The sequence below is a fragment of the Podarcis cretensis genome, assembly GCF_951804945.1.
Source record: "Podarcis cretensis genome assembly, chromosome: 1".
Lineage (NCBI taxonomy): Eukaryota > Metazoa > Chordata > Lepidosauria > Squamata > Lacertidae > Podarcis > Podarcis cretensis.
Window position 1 is genome coordinate 74,885,282 of NC_137170.1, and position 24,755 is coordinate 74,910,036.

Consider the following 24,755-nt stretch of genomic DNA (forward strand, 5'->3'; position numbering starts at 1 on the left):
TAGACACATGCACCCTTTATTGCCATGTAAGCCAGGGTGGGCAGAGAATAGATCTGTGTTATCTAAAGTAAACCAACAAGGATTAATGACTCCCTCCCGCTCCCAAATACAGCTAAAATGAAAGTCAGAGGGTGCAGGTCAACCAACAGTACATTATTGTAATTAATTCCATAATGGTCCCCAAGACTAAATCTGATCAAATGGACAATGTGCCCTATAACTGACTAAACTAGCAAGGTTATTGTGAATAGGGGGGCTGATAACTGATCTGCAATTCTAAGCATACATAGTCCCCCTGAACAAAATGGGCCTTATTTCTTCTGTGTAAGTATGCAGTGGATGAGACTAGAAAACAAACACACATTTTATCCCAACCTGCTACTAACTTCTACGCTTTTATTATAAATTAATCTTGAAAGTACACGTATGAAGTTTCCAGCTACATTCTACATTAGACAAACTTGAGACTACAGCAGTGGCATTCGTTACAGAAATGTCTGTAGCACCCCCAAAAAAGTGTTAACACAACAAATTTTATTTAGCCATCAGCCCACAAATGCAAAAGGTTTACAGAGATTAGAAAGTGCATTAATAAAGCTAGTCCTTACCAAAAAAAAGAAAAAAAGAAAATATATTATCCATTCAAAATATTTTACAAGTTGAATGATGTAATAACTTATTCTGGCCACTTACTGATTAAAAGGAAAAAATAAATGAGGATATGACCACTTGGACTACACCACTCTTCCCTAAGCCATGGGTCAGTAGAGATCACTGAGTCCTGCCGTTTTTCTTGCTTTCTGCATGAGTGCCCGCAGCTGAAACTGCTTGCGAGACAAGAGGCGGACGTGCTGAAAAGAAAAAACAGGCCAGGGTAAATCATCTGAGCATGATCCAACAGAAGTTATAACATTTTAATTTGATCAACTTCAATGGGACATCTTTGTAATAAAAGAATATTTAGGTCCAGATTTTGAATTTAAAGACAAGTTGAAAAGTAAGATACAGTGGTGCTCCGCAAGATGAATGCATCGCAAGACGAAAAACTCGCTAGACGAAAGGGTTTTCCGTCTTTTGAGGTGCTTCGCAAAACGAAACGTTTTGCGAGTTCTTGCGAGTTTTTTTCCTTTTTTTCCTTTTTCTAAGCCGCTAATAGCCGCTAAGCTGCTAATAGCCGTGCTCCGCAAGACGAAGAGACTCGCGGAACGAATTAATTTCGTCTTGCGAGGCACCACTGTACCATTTTTATTGGCATTTTCTCTTTGACTGTATGTCCCAATAATTTCAATGGTGTAAATTTTGACATTTTTAGATTCTTATAAAATAACTTTGTGTAATGGTGCATGTAACATATACCAGTGTTTCTCAAACTTGGGTCCCCAGCTGTTGTTGGACTACAACTCCCATAATCCCTGATAACTGGTACTGCTAGCTAGGGATGATGGGAATTGTAGTCCAACAACAGCTGAAGACCAAAGCTTCAGGAACCGTTTACTAGACACATGCAGTCACCCACACAATATCTTGAATCAGCCAAAATGGGAAAAGGTAAAGAGGGCATTTGGTTGGCCATACAGCTACAAGCACATCCTCAAGACCCAAAAGCTGAAACTGATCCCACAAAACCTGACCAGACAGTGTATTAAATGCTTCACTCAGACCTGTTACAACAAGAATATATACACAGTGGTCCAACTCATCATGGGAAGACAGGTTATTCTGTTCTACAGGCTTATATCTTCCTGGCTGTCCGGTGTGTAAGGTTCTAAACTACAGTTTTGATGATGTGTGAGAGAGATAACCATCCAATGCACTTGAAAAACCCTCCCCTCTTCTCTACATTTGAAGAGGCATTAGAGTTAAGAATTAGGAACACAACTATTGGTTTCAGTGGACCAGAAAAACTGTACATGAACGTACCTTTGAATATTTACTCAAACCTACCTTTAGAAAGATATCAAGATCAATAACTCCACGTCTCAATGCTTCACCCAGGTAAAAGATGGTATCTTCAATGGCATTTTCCTCAGCATACAAGTTCAGAATTTGTTTGTAAAGTGGCGCTGTAGGAACAATAACTTCGTCTATGTCATTATTTTCTGACTGACTCTCCATTTTTTCCAAGGCAGAACTCAGCTCTTCATCTTTCTTTTTCAGGAGGTCAATGTTCTTGTCAACTTCAGCCTAAAAAAACAAAACAAAACAAAAAGGTTTGTTTTAAGATGCTGTGATACCTATTTAATCAACACTCTAAATTCTCTTTTAAAGTCCATGGAAGGGAGTCCCAGGTACCACAGGAAAGAGGTTTCCCTCCTGCCCTCAAACACCTCCCATGGCATGTGAAGAAATTACTCCCCCACTGCTCTGAGGGCAATAATGGCAAAAGAGGTTTCTGCCTGGGGAAATTTGGGACCCACTGAATCCCAAACTCTCCTGTTCCCATAACATACCTCTGGAACGGGGGGGGGGGGAGGGGGGCAGTACATGGTCCTGAAGATGGTGTACTCAGTTTCCCGTCCTTTTGGCACTAGACGGGAAAATGTGGCGGTAGGCAGAGTGGGCAAAGGACAGGGTAGTTGCAAAAGAAAAAAAACCAGGATGGGTGCTACAACACCACCTTTTGCCCTGCCAGCGTAAGGCCGGCAGGACTTTGGGTGTGGCAGTTTCTTTGCCTCAGTAGGATTGCTCCGTAAGACTTTAAGAGTATTTATGTATGAGAACAGCATTTAACTGCTTATTTGGATGTTCTCAAAATTTCACCATTACTGTGCTATCGACCTTGTAAATAACCATAGACACAGGACAAATAATTGTAATGTCTCTGCAGTTTTAAGACCACTATCCTCACCTGCAAATAATGAATCAGTGGTGAGGAATAGATGGCTAGAAAGAAAAGGGCTACATTTTTCATTGCCTTACCTACCACACAATGGATGCCAAGAGCTACAGGCAACAGAATCTACTGCAAGGAAGGAAATGTTCCAGCTGCTTTGAGCAACGAAAAAGGCTTCGTTGTTGTTTGAAAAGACATGGGAAGTCATGAGCCCAATGCTTTTAATTGCTTAAAAGGAAAAAAAACAAGGTATATGGCAAGCCTTTTCGTTTGCTTACCACTTCCTGGTCTAGGCGAGTTACCATCTCCTCAAGCTTTTGGTGACCTTTTTTCAAGTCTTCCTCTGTGCGCTTCAAGGCATTGAGCTCTGCCTGGGCACGGTCCATTTCTTCTTTCATTCTCCATCTCAACTTATCACTGACTGCTGAAATAAGCGAAGCTCGAATGGTATCTTCGCTAATGGTGCCATCTCTGCTGGGACCTGTACAATAAGATTCAGTCACAGAATCAACCCCTTCTACTTCTGAGGAGATTTGTAGGTCATGACAATCTGTTTGGCAAAGGTATTTGAGGCTAAAAAAACTAGAATATGTTAAAACAGATTAATTTTCAGACATAACATTCCAAAAGGTGTACCCATGAACTTCTAAGTTGCTTAATAATCTATTGTACTTTCCCAACTTAAGGAGGTTCTGCCCATCTTCTCACAGAGTGCAACTGTGAACTTGAACCAGCAAATATTTTAAAAGCAACCATAGAGCTTTCAAGTGTTAGCTAACTAACACATTAGCTAACTATCACAATGAAAAAACATCGTCCTTGAACACAGGTTTAGCTCTCAGCCACTCAAACTTTACTTTAGATACACCCCCAAATTCAAAATGTTTTAATGAAAACACAGAATGCTTCTGTCAGATTACTAGCTCTGGTTATTGCTTGAGGAGCACTGAGTTGAGCTACAAACAATGAAACACTAGTTTATTTTTTATACAAATATTTCTTTTGCTTTTGCATCAACCATCATATAAAATATCTACAGTCATTTTTTTATCACCAAGTTCACATGAAACCCCAAATGTTTGCCATGCACAAGATGGTCTTTCCTTATTAAAACCTTTCCTTCCAAACACTCACATCCAGAAATTCACATTGCACATTCAAATCTACAAGTTTTTCACTTGTCTCCTCACAGACAACACTGTCTGAAGAGTTTCCTTACATTGAGGACTTGAAATTTTATAAAAATGAATGCCCTGTCTTAATCACTACCGTTACTAATCTACAAATATATTTTAAGAAAGTATTCAATAAACTGTAGGTTCCAAACATCACAATTATATCAAACCTAGCAAGAATTAGCAACAGCACTCTAGTATAAAAATTGTATTTTACCTTAACACACCAACTCAAAGAGCCCCACAGGTTTCATATGCAGCTTGAATTTGCCGCCATCCATGTGTTCTCTTAACATTAAAACTCTTCTTCTTACAGTCTCTTTCACAATTATCAGTCCATTCTTTTTGCTTTTGAGGTGTTCCCACTGCCCCAAATAGCACTTAGTATGTAGAAAGTATGGTATGGGTCCATCCCAGCAGTTTCCTGAACAGCCCACCTGCAGCAATTTTGTCCACTCAGCAAAAGTAAGCAAAGTACGGAAAACGTCTGTTCATGCTGTCCTTTCTGAATCCGCTCTGTCTTGCTGCTGCTTCATTCACACTGGGGGATCTTCATGCCAAAACAACTTTATGGAATCACAGTCTCTGATTGGAATTTCCGACTCCAGACTCGGGATTTCACTTTATGAGGATACATTGTTAATTCATTTTCAGTATTTCATTCTTCCTGCTTTCATTTTCTTTTCGTTAAATGGATATAAGCTTCTTATCTTCAGAAAAAAATTAATGACGGATGAGTATCACAATTTCATTTCTTCAATGCTTTTAAAGTCCAATTACCAATTTCAGTGAACACCAGATTATTTTTATTTGCTCTCATTTCCATTCTTGTCTTGGGTTCATGTCCAACAAAGTTCAAAGTCTGACGCTAATGTCCGTTATGTTGATCATTGCTCCCTAAAGTCTTTCTGCTCTTCTCTTGAGTATGGATAGGCGTGGTATCATATGTAAGGAACACTGAAAACTGGTGTCAGATGAATAAACCCTTCTGCATAACAAATGTTGAGCAATTTAAACCAAAAATTATTTGAACACAAAACATTATTACAGCTCAGAGTTCTGCACATTGCTGATTCTAAACATTTGCGTACCATCTGAGTTCCCCCCCATGAAGCTTTTATCCCCAAAACAAAACAAAAACACCTCTCCAAACATTGGCATTATTAATTTTATATTATATTAAAAGTATAATAATAATAATACAGATTTTAATAAGACATTCTTATGGGATAAGGGGCCCCAAAACATCCTGGAAAATCTCCACATACCAACACCTCCAAAAATGCTTCTCACCTTTACATAATTACTGGTATTTAACTTTTAACAGTTTCAACTTGAATTATATGCATATTTCTGAAGAATGAACAGGCATACAGAGTTATGCTGATACATGCTGCTAGATGCATACAATTTGTAAGGCGAGTTCAAATAAAGACATCAAAACTCATGTTAACAAATTCCCGCAGGTTCCAAAATTACAGCTTTTAACTAGACAAACATAGGAGTGTAACTTAAGTGACCTAAGCAAATATGTTTATGTACATCAAAAGATGTAACCCTCTAATCCCTCTCAACTGATTTAAGAATTCATCAAAGTTTGCCTTTAAAAGATTAAGACCAGACTAGCTATGTGGCAGGACAAATGAAAACAAGTATTCTGGCAGACTTAAGGTAGGTTTGCAGTGATGTCAGCATGTGATTGTCTGCACTGCCAAATTCCAAGGAAGCCTGGTAGATTGGGCAGATGAAAATGTGTAGAGCCCATTTCCATAACATAGTGATAATAAAAGCTTTTGACAGGTGATTTGTATTATTTGGGAGCTATACAGCACCAAATGCCTGAAGACTACTTTTCATATTTTGCCCCCTTATCCATCAAGTAAAAACACTTACACTTGCTCCTAATAATAACAGCAAGGGCTACTTTTGGTTGAATTTGAAGTACCATGTCAAATCACTAAAGAGGTTTTCTTAAGTGTCTTTCCCATTCACCCTGTGTTGCATATTCCTGTACCTGAAGACAGCTGCACGCAAGGGTTTACTGCAGAAATTGGTCCTAAATTGCAACATGTTGCATCGTTTTCTTCTGAATGATCTAGATAACAGTTTCAACAAAATAAATGAAGGTTCTGTTCTGAAACTATCCATTTCTGTGTTTTCCGTACCAAGTTTTATCTTCTTCTACTACTGTCTAGACTTGTCCTGTTTAAAACGAATTATTCAGAGTAAGAAAATCATGAAGGCAGTTTCAAAAAGTAACTTAACCTTATTTTGCTAATCCCCTGCTTCAGAAACTGTATTAAAATTGGACAACAGCAAAAAAAAGAGAAAACCTCAAAAAAGAAAAACCTGAACAAAACAAACAAATCACTTGGCTCAACTGAGTAAGTTATTCAGAAGTAGACCCATTTAGATCAATGGACTTAAGCCCACTTATTTCAGTGGGTCTACTCAATGCTAATTTAGGATTATCAGCCTATATGGTCATCCAGAAAATGATCTTGAAAAAGCCAGCAAAACAAAATCCTATTCAAGTGCTAGACCCATATTTCCACCTCTCTCTGCCCCAGGTTTCTTTCCACCATAAGCATATATCATATAAACATATCTTAGAACCAGTTACGACTTTTTGGTCAAAGCTGTTTATTTATGAAGCTTTTGTCTAGAGCTTAAATAAAGTCAGAGAAATAAGTCTGCATGTACAAATATATGGTTTTAGATGTACAGAGAATAAGACAGGCTACCACCATATACCAATTCATACCAGGAGCACTTGATTTGAAGAGCACCTTCAAGAACATGAACCCTTAACATTTTCAATCACTTCCATAATTAGCCACCCTTAGAGAAGAGTTACTGGCATGCAGCCATACGTCCAAGGGAAAACTCAGACATTTAACCTTTGCTATACAGAGTCTAGTTTCAGAGCTGACCTTATGGTACTGACCTTACAGTACTGCAGACTAGCAGTTGACTCAGACAGAAAAGAAACAGCCAAATATCAACTTGGCAATGGAAGAAACTGATGTTTATTTTAATTTAATAATGATGACTATATATCACCACCACCAGGACAATGTGAACTGTAGCATAAACAAAGTAATAATGGTGTATTCCTCAATTATTAACTAGAAAAGAATTTTAATTATCTTTTCAGTTGACTTTTCAGGAGGGGTATGATGTCAAACAAAATATTAACACTGAAAGATGGAAGTGCAAGATTAAACAGACTAAATTGCTTTAGCTGTATCAGAACTGTCAGAGTAGACAGTCCATTTAAAAGGATTAATACATTGTGGAAGTCCATCAGCTGGGGGCCCTATAACCAGTTTGAATGACTTCCAGAAAATACTGCCTTACTAGGCCTCTGTTTAGTTGAACTTCAGGTAAGGCATTTCTTCAGATAAGGTAGTAACCTCCACCCCCACCCCACAAATTAAGTACCTTAAGATTAACACCGCCATAAACCCTTAACATGCAGCTTATATTCTTGAGCAAAAAATGCATTCTCATGCTGATAATGGTCACCAATTACTGGTAGCAACAGCACTTGAAAGTTTTGCTTTAATAAAATTATGAGTAGTAGTAGCTTACTTAAACACACTATTTTTATACAACCTAAATATAGCTGAGGAAAGTATCACCATTTCTGGTGATGTTTGACTGAATCAAGAAGTGTTTCAACAAGTACAATTAGCAACCCAAAGAACATCTTTCCTCAATCATCTTTATAAAAATAATTCACATCATTCAGTACTAAGTGTTCACTAACAAAGAATGTAAGGACTAAGAAATAAATACTAGTATTTTATTGTTAGAACACAAATCTCCAAGTTATACAAATTAGATGGATCAAACAGCATTGCCCAACATCAAAAAGGTAGAAAAGATAGGCCCAGATCCATACTGGAACTTAACGTCCCTACTACAAGCAAGTATTCAAAATGAAGGCTATAGTCAGTTGTAAGCACCAGTAAGCGCCTGCCATGTCCTTAAGGGAATGAGCTGGACCGCACTACAAACATGTAGAATTCTGCTCCTGTCCCTCCCAAAGGCTATATAGTTCTCCCCCAATCTAGTGGGAAATTTCCAGAGTGGTATGCAAAGAGAGGTTATGTAAAAAAATATAAATGTAATCCAAGCATTCATCTTAAACTGCAGTAAAGTTCAATTCTAGTCTGCTACATTCTATTCCTGTTGCCCTTGCATTCCAGAATCACATTTGTGCTACATTTTAGCTTCCAATATCAACCTACAAGACTGCTATCATATTTGGAAGTACTGACCATTTAAAACCACAATACCAACAAATCCAGAATTTGTCTGGATATTGACCTGATTTCAGAGAAGCTGTGAAGGTGAAGGAAGCCACTGAAGTTAAGCTCTCTCTTGTTTGTGAAAGGCACATTACATCATAAAAGCAATTTACATAATATGTGCTACCGAAACACTGAAGGATATTGTCTCATGTGGCTTCAATCACAACCAACTCTCCTTAAGAATAATCAAGTTCACGGCAGGGTTCTTTTAAAATAAAAAAAGCATATGCTGCCCTGTAATTTGTTTCCTAGTAAATACTAACGGTGATTGCGAAAAATGGTCGTTCTATTAGATTATATTTTAAAAGCAAATTCTGATGCAAATGATCTGCCTTTTTTCCAGGAAAGGTGACACAGTAATGCCAAAGCAAAACATGGCAAAACTGTCATACAGTCACTTTCAGACAGTTCAACAAGCTTCAAGGTAACCAGAATATGTACCTTCACACAGTTTTAACAAGTGCCATAATAGCTTTGAGCAGTCATGATCTTTTGCAATGAATGTCTTGCAGAGTAACATTTAAAACTTTCAGCGTCTAAAACTTATATAGGATTTTGGATGTGACATTCCTGGTTGAATAAGCCATGAAGGAGCATCTGGTGCAAGTATCTGGTGTTTATGCTGGTTTTAGTACTTTGAGCCCAGGCTCTTTAACTCAGTTTCCCATTATGTCTGAAATTGGGAGCACTGGTTTAATGTTGATTTACTAACCAGCATCTGAAATCTGATTTGCAAACTTGTATTAAACCTCAATTCCCCATTTCAGAGGAAAGTGACTTAAAAGCAGCTTGGGCTGAACCTGGCACACATGGGGAGGCAGGAATAAGCTTGATGCTTATTCTTGCTTAATGAACTATGGTTTATTAAGAATTTTACCTCTGAGCCTGCCATATGTTAATAAACACTCATGAAGCATAAGTGATTAACATATAACTAGAGTAATATGTGAGTCCATGTATAATGAACCACTAATGCTTCAGTTTGTTTTCCTGCTCTAGTCAGACTCACCTTTTCCAAAGTTACATATTTTTTATGATGTTTTTTCTGATCTACCCACATAAAATAGCTTTGTAAGCTATTACTGCACCCATATTTTAGGTAGCTATCACCTCGTGCTATTCACTGAGCATTTTTCGGATGGGAATATCAATCAGGGAAACTAAACTGCTCGGCAGTGTCTCTAAGCACACTGAAGAAGCAAACTGAATTCAGTGGGGTGGGGAAGTAAACAGAATTTTAAAAAACAGTTAAATATATCGGCAAATGTCTTACTGCAGTGGTTGCAGAACAATGCCACTAGCAATTACATTACTAAATTAATACCCACCACCATATTAACAGTGCAATTCCACTGCCTGAAAATTTAAATTACCACCGTTCACAACCTTCTAATAATCTCTGTCTGTAGAGACCTTCCCTACTTGCTTAAACTGAAATGTATTATTCCTTCTCCAAAGAAACAGTTAGATCAAAGTCTCTAAAACACTTAATAAATCCAGGTTGAAGACATCTGTGCCACTTTCAGACAAGAGAACACCATCTAGATGGAACAATCCTGGAGATTCTGGGACAAGTGAATCGTGTTTGATTATAATCCCTCCAATACGTTCCATAAAACTGCCGATTTCCCGATTTACTCTCTTCCTGCTTTTCTCCATAAATTCATGGGACATATCTTGGCTCCATGCTTTGCGGGGTACAATATTAGACCAGACAAGGATGCTGTTCTTGAATGTTATCTTAATATGTATTATATCTTTCTTCATTTGTCTTATGATATCATAATCTGCGTATGTCCCAAGGTCATTTCCTCCTAGATGGACCACCAATATATCAGGATCTGTTAGACGCCGCCGTGTGCGCAATAGGCTGGGTATCAACTGATCCCACGTCATGCCACTCTTTCCTAGCCAATGTAGTTTGGCATCCTCCAGTCGAATGCCCAACTGTGGGCCAAAGCTTCTTTCAAGTGCTCTTTTTTCTGCCCAGAAAACGTAAGAATGACCACATATCCATACCTGTTTCTGCTTTCTTCTGCCATCTGCTATTAAGAGAACAAACATACATTAATGCTTCATAAATTTTGTGGCCCAAGCACCTCCTGAAAACTTTATTCAGTGTTGTCTGAATTATTCCATGTAAAAATCAAAACATGAGACACCTCTATCTTAAAATACATGGCATAATAATCCATAAAGTCAACTCTTTATTTGAAGATTGGTGTGTAAAGTTTACAGGTAAAAATGCCTGTATGCAAGTTATAAGATCAATGGAAAGGAATGCATGCTCATGTACCCTTTTGATCAATCTTACAAGAGCAAGTGAAAATATCTTTTCTAAATAAAGTTGCTAACAAACCATTTAGATCTTGATAAAGTATATAGGTTTGATAGATGTGCTCTACTCAGAATGAAGTTCTTCCAGATTTTTCCCCAAAATTAACAAAAGGTCAGGAGCAGAAGTCCATACCTTTCAAGCAGACCAAGAGAAAGCTTCGACTGTTAAGAAAGCCCAGGGAGCAGAGTTATACTTCTCTATTAAATCTTATGTAGAAATTTATGTAACCATTTCCACGCTTTGCCTGACAGGATTAATTTTTGTTGCCACATCACACCTCCATTTCTAAAAATTCATTTTCTGAACAAAACGCTAGAAAGCTTGCACTAGGGATAGATTTTCTATTACTGCCCTGAAAGAATAGTAATTTGATCTCTTCTAAACAATGTAGACCTCCAGTATTAAACTACAGAAAATTATCAGTTTTACATTTTCCCTGCAATTTTCAACTTGTTTTTGTTTATGAAGTCTTTTCCTGACATGCAATCCAGTCAATTTTATAATTGTAAAAATGGTTTTATTGTTTTTAGAGTTTGCATCTTTTGTATTTGATCTTATTGTACATAGCTTCAATAGCATATGGCTCTGAAGCAGTCCATAGACCTGTAAAATAACAATAACGATAATAGTAATAGCTCAACAAAAGTGATGATAATTTTTGGAGTTCAAATATATTATATGTGACATTGGACAAGAAAATAGTGGATGATGATGTGGCCAGGGATCTTGCAGTCTTTGTGCTAAATAATAATGTGCTTTCTAAATTATACTCTTTTGAGGGTTTCAAGTTTTTGCTTATCACTAGAGGCAACAATACGTTCAGATTCTTAGGACTTCTCTCCTGAGCAGGTCTGGTAGTTCTGGGCTAAGCAGTAAAACAGGTGAGCAAGCTTTTCAGCACCCAAGAATTACACTGAATGTGAAACAGAAGAAAGCTGTTGATTGGCACCTTTAGCTTACAGATCAACAAACTTCACAAGATGAAGATCTGGTGATGGTAGCTGGGCTACTTCATGAACGGCACTTCTACACTTGCATCACACACAAAAAGAGTGGGGGAAAATTGCAGTTTGGGAGTGTACTGGAAAACACGATGGAGTCAAGGATAGCTTGGTTCGCTTCCAGTTAAGGACGGAACTCAACTGTATTTTCAGTGCTGACTCGACAACAATCAAGGCTTCTTCACATCATCCTTAGGTACTGTTCTCCATCCTTGGCTGACATAGCAAAAGGCTTGTAAATAGGCTGTAGTACTGCATCTTGGCTGCAGTTACTCCACACTGGCTACAGCCTCTTCATTCTTGTGCCCAAATGATGCTGCTGTTCAAGTTCCTGGTACATTCAGTGGTGTGATCAAATGAAACCCACCCCTTTCTCATCATTGAAAAGTTCATGACTACAAGATCATTCCCCCAGTTAATAAGAACATAATAAATATGTAGGCTTAAAAAAAAAAAGAGGCTTCGGGCTTTAATTTATCTTGGACCTGCAAACATAATATTTTCAAACACAAGTGAACTTCATTACATAAAACAGTTCAATAAAAAAGAAGTTTGTTGAACAGTGAAAAGAGTTAATGATTGTTCCATCAATCAAACAATGGAGAAAAAAATGAACATCTAGCATGGTTAAAGTGTAATGTAACTGATGTTTTTGCCACGAGGCACTTAATGCCCATCTCAGAAATAGGTGTATTTGGATTTGCTTTATGCTGTATATTTAGAATGAGCAATCTCATTACATTCGGAAAAAGACACTTTCAAAGCTACTCACCCACAGTAGTTACAGGAGGCTGAGAAGGGTAGTGTTGTGTGCTAGTTGTTGGTGGAAATGATCCGCTAGGGGGAGGGTAAGGATAGCTTGGGTAACCACTTGAAAGGGGAGGGGGAGAAAGACACAGTGTTATGCATTCTTTAGTTAATATTTCCATTCATAAGCAATTTTTTTTTTACATTTAAACAATTTATAATAGACAAACAGAATTTCAAAAAGAGCCACTGATGCAGATATAAACGGTCAGAGTAATATTCAAGACCATGAGAAATTTGTTGTCATCCATAGATTTCAGAGGTATCAATGTTTTAATCAATGTTATTCAGATATGTATAAATAAATTTCAAGTTCCCTGATCAAAGTTTCTTCACATTTGTGGATTAAAGCTGAAGACAGGTAGAGGCACTCAGTCTAATTATTCATGGTTCATTCTGTTAGCAGTTAACAGGTTTGTACTTTGTTGCATTATTTTCATTTGAAAAGGTCTATGTTGCCTTGGTGGTTTCATTTACAGAGGGGAGACTGAGCAGGCTTCTCCAACTGCCAGAGCATGTACACATTTTAGAGTTTCTGCATGCTACGTTACTTTCCTCAAAAGTTAGTGCCCTCTATTTCCACTCAGTTGGTGTCATGCACTCCATTTTCAGAATCAGTTATATAATGCATATAGTGATGGCAGAACTAATAAGCCATCAATAGTAGGAAACTAGAGGCAATAATACCACAAGATATGAAAAAGGGAGATACAATACAGTACATGTGGGATTTCTACACTCAGAACTGTGTCTACTGTGAACAAGCCTTACTGTTTAATTCATTGTACTAACACTAGCCAACAACTAAAGGGAGAAAATGAGCCGATGTGTAGAAATAAAGCAGTTCTCAGTCCTCTTCTGTCTCCATACATTAAAAGAACATGTGCAAAAGGTAGAAGTGTATTATATCAAGGTTGGTGTTAGACTTTAGTAGACTCTCAGACTGGGCCTCTCTCAGTTCCCCTGCCCAACAATGTGTCTTCCCTTGGGCACTCTGTCCACCAATTCTGCTGCCACCAGTCATTTCCACTCCCTCCGGTTGTGCTTATCCAGCAGATGGCAGCGGTGTTTTTGATGGAAAACAGGCTACTACTCAGCTCCGATCTTTAGCAGCAGATGGCTGCCATCTCAGAGACCCCAAATGCAATGCCCGTTTGTGAGCACTGCATTTTGGGGGTCCTGAGATGGTGGCCACCCACCACGGACTGGAGTTTGAGTGGTAATTTGGCTCCCATATGAAAATGGCACCTGCTGGTGGAGGGTAGTGATTGGTGCATTGGACAGAGATCCCAACGGTGGTGGAAATGCCAGGCAGGGTGTCAATGGGGGTGATAGCAAGACTGGCCCTGCCAGAACACATGGGCTGCAGCAGTTGCTCCAGTACGTTGGGTTCTAATCCTGGGTCTGTTTTGGAGTTGCTCCACCACCACTCCCCACACTGTCTATTGCTGGCTCCACCCTCAGACTTATACATATTGGGCAGAAAGTCTGAAGGGGAAACTTACACACGTTCAGCAGAAGGTACACAGGCTCCTCCATGTAACTAGGAGTCCTGTGGATGTGTAGATGCAAATTTTGTGGAGGAGCCTGTGTGCATGAAGCTGAAGGGAACAGAGACATCAGAGACAGAAAAAAACATGCATAGCTGTGCACCCCCCTACATGTGTTCTTTTAACATGGGATGCCTAGGTTTTTTATATATAAAAGTCCTCTCATAAGGAGAGGATGCAGCCAAATAATGTTAAGAATGCAGGAAGCAAGCTGAAAAGTTTTATAAAAAGGCAAGAACGTGAGTCATTTTAGAAGTATAGGTTTACAATGACACCAATTTTGCTCACTATACACTTAATCATTGCTTTACTCAAATGAAGGGGCCTTAAATGCAACCAGGGGTTTTGATGACTGTATTTAAATAACAACATATAAAAAACCCTGACAACATCTAGACAAAACTGAACTCAAGATGAATGGAATACAAATCTAATGCTTTTAAAGTCCATCACTCTCAACTTCAGAAATGGGCACAACATCACATTGTCCAATATTGCCAGTGTAGTCTATTGGATCAGCAGATTCAGCAAACTATAGCTTACCTTGGGTTAGGTGGTGGTCCAGGAGGGAAATGAGGCATTCCACTTGGCATTCCTGGCATATAGGAAGCTGTGCACAACAACGTCAAACATTTTAACAATTTAGGATAGTGTTGTTCAATTATATAACATTATCTTTACAAATAAGTAGTTAAAAATTAATTGGGTTGCCTCTACTCAAGGTAGATCCACCAAATGAATGGAAATAATGAACTTAGGTCTATTTCTTTCAATGGGTTGAGTAGAACTTAGTTGAATACATCGCACTAGGTTAGATCCAGACTTCCTGTGAGCAGAAACCTTCTGGGGGGAAAGGAAGACGCAATGTTTACCTATTCCTTCCTGCTATTTCTGACCCCTGAAAGTTGTTCTGGAGGACAAGGGGAGAGGGGCATTCTATGGAAGACCATGGAAGTTGGTGCTGAGACAAGAGGCAACAATCACTTTCCCAAGTCTCCACTGAACCTCAGTCCACTTTTGGAACAGAAGCAACTGTTTTATTAATAGAATGACAACTATTGATGCAGTCCATTTGTAATTTCTACAGTTGTAAAAGTTATTTTTTAATAGCCCACATGAAGAAAATGCAAAAGGAAAGAAAAGAAAAAAGAAGCCTTCTTGACCCCTGCCCCACCTTCAGAATAAGCAAACAGCAGCCCAGGAAACCATTCCTGTTCCTAGTCTTCCCTGTTGTGCTTGCACTTATTATGCATTTCAGTTACTTTACTCTTGCTGCATAAGCCAATTCAGAGTGTTCATTTATCCCATTTTTTCCTTACACATATTCAAATCCATAGGTGGAATTCAACATCACATTATTTCAATTGTTCCCTTGGTGCAAGTGTTTTTGCTTGCTTGACAGAACAATCTCCCCTCTTCTCCTCCTGCAGTCTGGGTTTTTTTCCTCCCAAAGTGGATAGTGTGGGGAGACCCCGCCGTGCTACTGGGAGTCCTTCCACTGGCTACTGCTAGTACAATTGTTTAGTATTTTAATTGAATCCAGTCCTATATAACCAGGGAGTCCTTACAAACAAGCCATTATTAAAATGAAGCAATTAATCTAATAATAAAGATTACAATGTTCATACTAAGAGCTGGATCTATAGAGTTGGTTCCATAATTGTGAGGGAAAAGGTCCACTTGCCCCTTCCTCCCCGCTGCAGCTCACTACACCCCTTCCAAAAATCACTTGAAATTTGGGGAGTTTCTGGAGTGGTCCAAGATGGGACACGAGGAAGAAATCAATTAGATGTGATGTGTGCCTTGCATTCATTAAGTATAAGTAACACATCCCACACTCCAATTTAAGACAATTGAGACTGCACTTTGGGGCTTTCTCCATTATGTTATATCTCTCACTGCACCAACTCTACATGCAGTGCAATGAAGAGTTCTGGAGAATCTGAAAACTTGCTCACTATTAATATTACATTTCCAAGGGTCCTAATGAAGCTATTTCCCAACTGTGGTTTTGCACACCTCCACCCCCACTGAAGACCAGGACAGCTACTTATGATTTTTAAAGTGATGGTGTCAAAGCATTAGTGTTACTTTCAAGCTGGCAATATATAGCTTTACTAGTTCTGAAGTCGAACTCCTGGCTATTCTATATTTGGCTGACACCTACTGGCAGAGATGATATTCTCTGGTGGTAAAAAGTACTGTACAATGAGAAGGCTTTTTGCAATGCTAAAATGGCAGAAAAGAAAGCAAATTTAACTTTCCTCGAGTGTTCAGCATTGGTACATCTAACAATGACAGGTTTTTGTTCTTTAAAATGAATTTCCCTACAATAATACCTGTTTTCAAACTGGTATAAGTATACATTTCAAATAAATGCCCTACACATCTTGTAAAATAGCACAGTAAATTCTTGCAAAATAATTAACAGTTGTAGGAACATGTTTTTCTCAGAAGTTGAGAGCAATGGAACATAAAAGATACCAAAGTGAGTTTTTAATTTGATTTGCAATTAAAAGAAAAATAGTATAAAGGATGCCAATATAGCTCTGCTAGCATTATAAAATAAATAAGTTTCAAAAACAATGTCATAAGAAGATAAAGGTACTGATAATGGCAAAATATTAGCATGAATAATGTTTGAAAATAGATCAAGGATCAAATGAATTGTAGCAATGTTGTTGAGTTTGTAGTGTGGGTGCTAAAAAACAACATCTTTCATGGAAATTTATTTATAATCAAAACAGTTATTAGGCAGCATGTTCAAAATATCTAGCCTAATTCTCTACATATAAATAAACCAAACTCTGAGCTGCTGGTAGCTGAAAAAGATTACACAGAATGAATACTGGCTATACAACTTGTGCTCTGGACTGGGCAATTGGCAGCAGGGATACTTTATGTTTAAACCAACAACATAACTACATATTTAGAAACCAATACTACAATAACTAGATCCTTTCAACAATACACCGTACCATTATTCTACTTGTTTTCATTGCAGTTTGCAAGTATATGGGGTACAAGGCACTTACAGTTTGGTGGTCCTGTTGCCTGGTAAGGTGGGTAGGCTGCTGAAATGGTAGGCCGAGAGAAGACTGGAGGTTCTTCTCCAAACACCACAATCATCACTTGAATCAAGCCAATCAAATCTGATTGTGGCTAAGGGGAAAGCATATAAAAATCTCTTTGCTTTTTTTCTCCCACAAAGATTAGCAATGACAATGAATCCATCACCTTGTCAGTTATAGGTGGTCATTTGGTTACTCTATTTGTAGGTTTTGGTCAAGTATATTCCAATTCAGGTTCAATGACTAACTGATAAAAAATAAAGTGTAGCATATCACTGAGAAAGTACTGATGAGAATATGAACCCTAACCCCATATTAATTATCGGCAGCAATTAGACATTTTATGGCAGGCCACATTTCAATTGCAGGTCTCATGAATGGAGATCAAATATGACAAAAGCAGTAACACAATTAGTACTATGTAAGAGTGGTAAGATTTTACTCAATAGAGACCCCAGTTTCCCAGTGTCACATCTTTCTTCTATAACAAATGACCAAAGGAGAAAGAAGAATATTAAACAAAACTGCTACTTAAATGGTGAAATAATTTAGGACTAATGGTTAAGAATTTTATAATTGTACTTACATGTTTCCATTCATGTAGATATGGAAGGTATATCTTGCCATTTGCATCCACGTGCTTCCCAGTTTTAATTGTCATTGAACTAGTTGGCTTAACAAAACAGATTGGTGGATTGTATGGATATGTATCCAACAGCCACAGACATATTGGGATATTGTATGTGTTACCTGAAGAAGTTATTTAAAAAAAAAGATGAATGCATTATTATTTTCTCCTTCTGACAATATATTTTAATGCTGTGAAATAGGAATGATTACAAATGCTGTCCTTGTAGTGATGGAAGGCCTTCTAACCTCCACTAACAGAAGCAGGCTGCCCTCCAGTCCACTGTTCTGGAAGTCTCCTTGAGCCCCTCTCCCAGGGTACATGCAGGGAAGGGGAAATTCCATTGCACACATTGTGCTAATGAAAAAACTTTGTTGGACACTGCACAAAGAATAGGGAAATCTCCTGTATGTGGCAACACAAAACAGTTGTACAAAGGTCTAAAACTAAGAACAAAGCATTCAGAACAAGTTAGTGACCAAGCTGATCAAAGTAAATGATGGAAGCTTTCAAGTAATGTACTGGCAATCTACCCAAGACAAATACATACCTTTGTAATTCACAGGAATGGTTCCTGTGAGGCTCATCAGTTCTCTTGATGAACCATCATTAAAAACTGAAAAGCAAAAAAAAAGTGTTATGCAACCCGTTCATTTTATAGTCAGATAACAAAAGTTGCATGCATGCTTAACAAAACAGAGACTACTTTTCTTCAAACACTTCTCTATATACAAGCAAGCATCTTCTAGGAAAATGAACTAATAACACCACACAATATTAGAAATGGCGAGCAAATTATTGTGTGACACAGGCAGATCTGCTCCATACAATTCTAGCATCTATGAAAAATAAAATTGCTATTGTAGCCTTCAAAGCAAAGCCTAAAAATGAGCAATACTATTTTCAAGTCAAGTGGGCAGTGGCTGTGGTACTTCAGACGTTGCTGGACTACTATCCCATCACCCCTGATCATTGGCTTTGGAAGAAAAGGTTTCCCTATTACCATATTGCCAAAAAGCATGTCTCAAATAATTAGCACAGTACAGGGGTGGCCAACCTTTGGTCCTCCCTATGTTCCTTAACTATAATTCAAATCTTCTCTGACTGTTGGGTTTGCTAGCTAAGGCTGACTGCAGTCTAACAAGATCTGGAGAACACCAGGTTAGCTACCCTGGTCTATTAACTTATCTTATTTCTTCTTTGTCATAAAATTTATTACACAAAATATGATATACTGATAGGGAACTGACATAGGCTAGCTAACAAAAAAATACTGTACAAAAAAGAAAAGCATAACATAAAACTCACCATATCCATCCATTACAGGCTTGAGGTCTTTGTACTGGGTAATAACACTGACAGTTTCCTGAACAGTCAAGTCTCTGTACTTGTACTAGGGGGAAATAGATTTTGAAAATCTTAAAGCTCCACTAAAAACAACTTCCACTGAAAACATTTAGACTTCTTTCAACACAACTATAGTGACTAGAGAACAAGATCTGCACAGTCTTCCACAGCAGGTAAGATACTACACAGTCATACCTCTTGTTATGTTTGCTTCATGTAACATTTTTTCAGGTTGTGTCCCATGGCAACCCGGAAGTACTGGAAATGGTTATGTGATGGGATGATGAGCTGCTTGTGCGTAAAGCTTAGTCCCTCAGAGTTTGCTCAACTTAGCAAGGCTCTGTTTTTAGCGGAGCCCTTAAGTATGGCTCCCTCAGTCGCTGGCAGAATCCGACAGTGGGCGTTTACGGAATCTACTCCAGCATAAAAGCTCCTTGACGGAAACGCGTCGTCTAGATTCTCGGCGCGACAGTTTCCGGCGAGGAGTGGGTGTACCTATGGGAGGACCTGAGACTTCTCCGCTGTTATCGCTGGAAGACTCCCTGAGCCATTCCTTCGTCTCTCTCTCTCCCTGATCTCCCACTCTCCCCCTGCTGCTGCCTTCCGCCGCTGCTGAGTCTCTCCTGACTTCTGAGAGCCCCTCCACCTCCTGTCTTTCCGATGGCAGTTCCCTGACAGGTTACTTCCAGGTTTAGCCACGTGCGCATGCACAGACGTGCAAAATGACGTCACGCACATGCACAGAAGCGAATCGCAACCCACGCGTGCGAAGACGCACCGCTGCGGGTTGCGTTCCTTTCATATTGCAAATGGGCCTCTGGAATGGATCCCGTTCGCAACCAGAGGTACCACTGTAACTACTTTTGTATATAGAACCACTTTGCTGAATTACAGCCAGAGATTATAGAGTAAACCTGACCTGCCAGGATCAAGTATAAGTGGTATGTGATGATGCAAAGTGAATCAAACTCAATTCTACAATTAGGATGCTCAAGTGAAATGAGACTGTCCACAATCCAACATGTTCTTTGTCTTGTGGTAAGCTGACACAGTTCTACAAAGAAAATGAATACACTTATGAATTAATGTAGACCACTGAACAGATTTTTAAAATTGTTGATGGCAATGAAATAAGTAGAGGACTGTGTCTCTATGACAGAGGCACATATTTAGTCCAACATCTCTGCAAAAGCCATCTTTCTCTACCTCAGCCATCCACACACAGCGCCAACTGATCCAGAGCACTCTCATGCCCCACTCTTATCTCTGTAGCCTCCCACTCTCCACTGGACAGCAAAAAAACTGATCCCTTCAAGCTCCTCTATCAACTCTGCTCACCTACTTGAGCAATCTCAGTTCACAACTCCCTGGTCTTAAGGTCTCCTTCTATGGGAAATGCATCCAGAAGACAAAAATGTATCAAGGAATTAGTGACCTGTTCCTTCACCCCTCCCTTGCTCTTGTTAAGTTTTTTGATGGTGTGAGAACGGTCTGCTTTAATCAACTGCATTAATCAGTTGGAAGCATAGTACTGGGAACCTTCTTTGACATTGGACATTGTTTTGAGAAGGTGAAGCACTGGGAGGGGGTGGCTAATGGATGATCTGCACATAGCCAGTCTGGAAAACCACACCTGCTACCTATGGTTTGGGCAGAGTTTCTTTGAAGCTCCTGCACAGACTGATCGGCTGCAGGGCTGTGCAAAGTGAGGCTACCTGGGGGAGTTGCTTTGCCACTTCTTGAGGACTTCCAAACGGCAGGTTGAAGTGCTTGCTTGGTATGTATACATTGCTTGCTGTTTGAGAATAAAATCTGTAATCTTCTCATTCACTTGTGTTTTTTGTATTGCTTCTGAATCTCATTTTAAAAGAACCACCTTGCCTTTGGTTTTAAGACCAACAGCAGTCAACTTCTGTGGCCACACTGCTCAGAAAGCAGTACCAGAGTTTGCACTGCTGCCACCACCTGCCTTTATGCATTATAATACAGATTTACTCTGATCTGCTAACATGGCCAAGTAAAATCAGCTGTGCAGAGCTAGCTAGCAATGTCCTAGTGACTTTGTACATTTCAAGCAGTCACCAACATTCACGTCCAATTAATTACCAATATATTTGTTTATCTGAAGACAATGAGAGTTATGCAGCCACGAAAAAAGGGAATAATGCAAGAATTAATATTTTAAGAATTATGAATAGTATCCATGTTCTACACCACACTAGCTCAACATTTAGAATGCTCTTGAACAAGTTCAAATATTCAATCCTATGGTTTATCACTAATTTGATAAAAACCAGTCTAAAAAAGGGAGGAATTCAGTGTCACACTAGCACAAACTTTCCATCAGTGCAAGCATTTCTACAGAACAATCGCCCCCCCCCCCAGTTCTGGGGGTTCTCCTGATCCCCCAGCAGGATAGGAGAGAGAAAATCCCATTGCACTAGTGGAAGCCCTTGTGCTAGCTCTCGCTAATGCACCCACTTAGTTGAATCTGGCCCAAAATAGCATAGTGCTAGCTAAGAAGCAAAGATGATATGCAAATTTCTACTCATAATCTTTAACAACAAAAAGCTGACAAAATACTGTCCCCACCCTCAGTTAGAAATGTATGTTAAAGGTTAAAATCATAGGTGTCTAATCAGGCAATGATGCATTCTTACATTCTACTTCCTCCTCTTCATTCAGCTTGTTACAAAGTAATAAGGTGGTTTTGCAACTTACTTGCCAAGTAAGTATAGAATGGATCAGAAAATGACTCAGGGGAGAATATGCACATTCAACCTGCTGACTACTTAAATTAGCTTCATCCAACTAAAGGATCAGCTGGATGAGTAAGACTGCTGTCCTACACATTTACTTGGGAGTAAGTCCCACTGAACTCAACTGAACATGAGATGTAAGGCTGCAAATTTAAGCACGCTTACAGCTCAATTCCTATATGTTTACTCAGAAGTCAAAACCAGCAGATAGCCTTCTCAGTGGTGGTGCCCGCCCTGTGGAACGCCCTCCCATCAGATGTCAAGGAAATAAACAACTATCTGATTGTTAGAAGACATCTGAAGACAGCCCTGTGTAGGGAAGCTTTTAATGTCTGATGTTTTACTCTGTTTAATATTCTGTTGGGAGCTGCCCAGAGCGCCCAGTCAGATGGGCGGGGTATAAATAAAAAATAATAATAATAATAATAATTACTACTACTGAATTCAATGAAGCTTACTCACATATAAGAATCAAGATTAAATTAAAATTAAATGGCACTCACTATTTAGGTTATTCTTTAAGTACTATGCATTAATAATTATTAAAGAAGGAATAAGAGTTTGTGTTTTCAATAAACTTAATTCCACTGTAGCACAACAAATAAAAATACAGTACAAACAGCTTCATTTATTAACAATTTAACAACAAACCTACACTGAACTTTGCAATTCAACTGAACTTTGGTTTGATACTGATACCAGTTTGGCATTCTCATCCAGGTTTTATCATGAATCTAGTCACCTTTCATCAATGTTCAGAGCCTTTATGTTCTACTGATTTCAGCAGAAGAATAAAGAACATTAACAACCTTCTCCAAATGAAATTCCCAGCACAAAAATGTTGCTTATACAAGGAATTAAGTGAAATAAGCTGCTGGGTGGCATCCTTTTCTTTGTAATTGACAGACCGGTATTCCTATAACCTGGTAAATTTAACCCTATAGTAAATTTCTTACTTTTTAGTGTTTTAAAATTAAATGTTTTAACACTATCTAAGTACCTTAGAGTCATTAAAGCTCCCAAGTAAACTGTACCCAGCTGCTGTTAACAGACGCCACACTAGGTCACTTGTGTTAATTCACAATTTGGGCCCAAAGTACCTTTATACTCAACCTTGATCACTGAGATTCTTTGATGGTAACTAACCAACTCCTTCACCAACCTGAATGATCTCTGCTCACTTGCTGAGTTACATACATATTTTTAAAATGTAGTAGTAGTAGTAGTAGTAATAACAACACCACAATCAAATTTGTGTTTATTTAGACTTTAAAAACTCCTAAAGAACTTGCTTACTAGTTTCCATGATTCCTTTAGCGACTAAAAGCTTAGTCGTACCCATGTTCCTCATTTCAGAACGGAATTTAGCTTTAAATAGGCCACAAAGGGCAGCAAATGACTCCGGAAACCCACAAAAACAAAACACCCAACTGAAAACTTGGGAGAGATCACAACACGCCCATTATTTTCCTGTAATAACTAGGGAGGCCTCAAAGAGTTAGCAAAAAGCGTTGGGCGCTAAGGGTGATCCCTTTTTGGACTGGACAGACCAGGGATTATTTCGGCTCGCTCTTTCCCTTTGCGGACTCCCAGGAGGATCATTCTCGCGACCCACGAAATTAGAGACCCTTCCCATTCCTGCTGCCAGAAAGCCGGCCTCGTTTATTCGGGTCTGGCTAGGATATTTTTGTGGGGTTTTTCCCCCCTCTGGGAAAGCAGGAAGAAGGGAAAGATAATGACTCAGGAGGAAGTTTCGCTCGGGAAGCGGCGTGAGGTGAGGGGAGAGGGGCGGCCTGGAGGCCCCGCCGGGTGGGCGAGCGCGGAGGAAGCCCCGAGGCTGTTCCCCCGGCAGAAGCCCGCTGGGAGGGGCTCCCCGGCCGGCCTCGCCGTTACCTTGCCAAGCATCTTCTTCAGCTGGCTCTCCGACACGGCCATGGCGGCGGCGGCGGCGGGGGCAGCGGGCCCTGCCGGCCGCCGGTGGTCGTCGTTCCGCGGCCCTCCTGCCACTCCTCCGACTCCCCGCGCGAACGAGGAAACCTGCCCCGGCCTCCCTTCCGGTGCTTCCTTTCCACCCGTTTCCGCTCGGCGGCGCGGCGCGACGTCACTTCCGACGGCCAGGTGCCGCATGCGCGCGAGGGTAGACTGCGGTCCGCGACGGGCCTATAGAGATAGCAACGTGGAGAGGGTCACGCAGGCGCCGCCTTGTTTTTCTTTATTCCCATATGGAATCTCAGTTCTGTAAAAGCACTGAAAGTGAATGGAGCATAAAATGTAACCATTCGGTTGAGCCCTGGGTTGGGATGGCGCGGGGGGGGGGAGTAATTTAATTAGACTTTCACCTTTTCCTTTTTCTTTTTTTTCTACACAACTGGGAGCGTTTTGTCTGAATGCTTTGCTTTGTGCAGAGAGAGAAGGAAATACCGTATTTTTCCGTGTATAACACGCCCCCTATTTTGGGGGGACTCAAAATTAAGAAAATACCCGTGTATGAGACGATCCCAATTTAAAAACATTATTTTCAAGTAAAAAATCCTCGTCTTATGCACGGAAAAGTATGTTAAGTCCTTTGTACCGGAAATGATAGTGGCTGATTGTAACATCTCCATTCAGTAAAACGTTGGGACCACTGACTGCTACAGTCATACCTTGGGATAAATACGCTTCAGGATAAGTATTTTCGGGATGCGCTCCGCGGTGACTCGGAAGTATTCGAGCGTGTTACTTCCGGGTTTCACCGCTCGCGCATGTGCAGTCAAAATGACGTCATGCGTGGAAGCGGCGAAACGTGACCTGCATATGCGCAATCGCGTCTTACGTTCTGTTCAGGATGCGAACGGGACTCCGGACGGATCCTGTTCGCATCCCAAAATACCACTGTATATGGAAAGGAGGGTAGTTCATTGGGAGAACAAATGTTTTGCATGCAA

At 39.6% G+C, this 24,755-nt stretch overlaps 2 protein-coding genes across 4 annotated transcripts in view; one reads left to right on the plus strand and one right to left on the minus strand.

Moving 5' to 3' along the window:
- Nucleotides 1-24,755, plus strand: part of GTF2H1 (general transcription factor IIH subunit 1) — a gene marked incomplete at its 5' end in the record, with an annotated part of 324,820 nt that overhangs the window by 47,106 nt on the left and 252,959 nt on the right. The window lies entirely within an intron of this gene.
- Nucleotides 377-23,899, minus strand: TSG101 (tumor susceptibility 101). Of its 3 annotated transcripts, XM_079995795.1 has the most exons (10): nucleotides 23,722-23,886; nucleotides 19,031-19,115; nucleotides 18,273-18,338; nucleotides 17,681-17,844; nucleotides 17,059-17,185; nucleotides 14,567-14,633; nucleotides 12,439-12,536; nucleotides 3,112-3,314; nucleotides 1,945-2,184; nucleotides 377-851 (listed from the first exon to the last, which is right to left on the minus strand). In XM_079995795.1, the coding sequence occupies exons 1-10, from the start codon at nucleotides 23,761-23,763 to the stop codon at nucleotides 762-764; spliced, it is 1,182 nt and encodes a 393-aa protein (XP_079851921.1). In that variant the 5' UTR covers nucleotides 23,764-23,886; the 3' UTR covers nucleotides 377-761. The 3 variants fall into 3 exon arrangements, with proteins under 3 accessions (XP_079851921.1, XP_079851920.1, XP_079851919.1); XM_079995794.1 differs by lacking the exons at nucleotides 377-851; nucleotides 1,945-2,184; nucleotides 3,112-3,314 and adding an exon at nucleotides 7,803-10,369 and having other exon boundaries at nucleotides 23,722-23,899; XM_079995793.1 differs by lacking the exons at nucleotides 377-851; nucleotides 1,945-2,184; nucleotides 3,112-3,314 and adding an exon at nucleotides 7,803-10,372 and having other exon boundaries at nucleotides 23,722-23,899.

What these genes read in the sequence shown, in the direction of transcription:
- TSG101 (XM_079995793.1), bottom strand. Translation starts at nt 23,763, where the DNA reads ATGGCCGTGTCGGAGAGCCAGCTGAAGAAGATGCTTGGCAAG. An exon ending in GCCTGTAATGGATGGATATG is followed by an intron (nt 18,339 to 19,030) that starts GTGAGTTTTATG and finishes TTTGCTTTTCAG; the next exon opens with TTTTTAATGATGGTTCATCA. An exon ending in GCCTCCTGTAACTACTGTGG is followed by an intron (nt 10,373 to 12,438) that starts GTGAGTAGCTTT and finishes TTCTCTTAATAG; the next exon opens with CAGATGGCAGAAGAAAGCAG.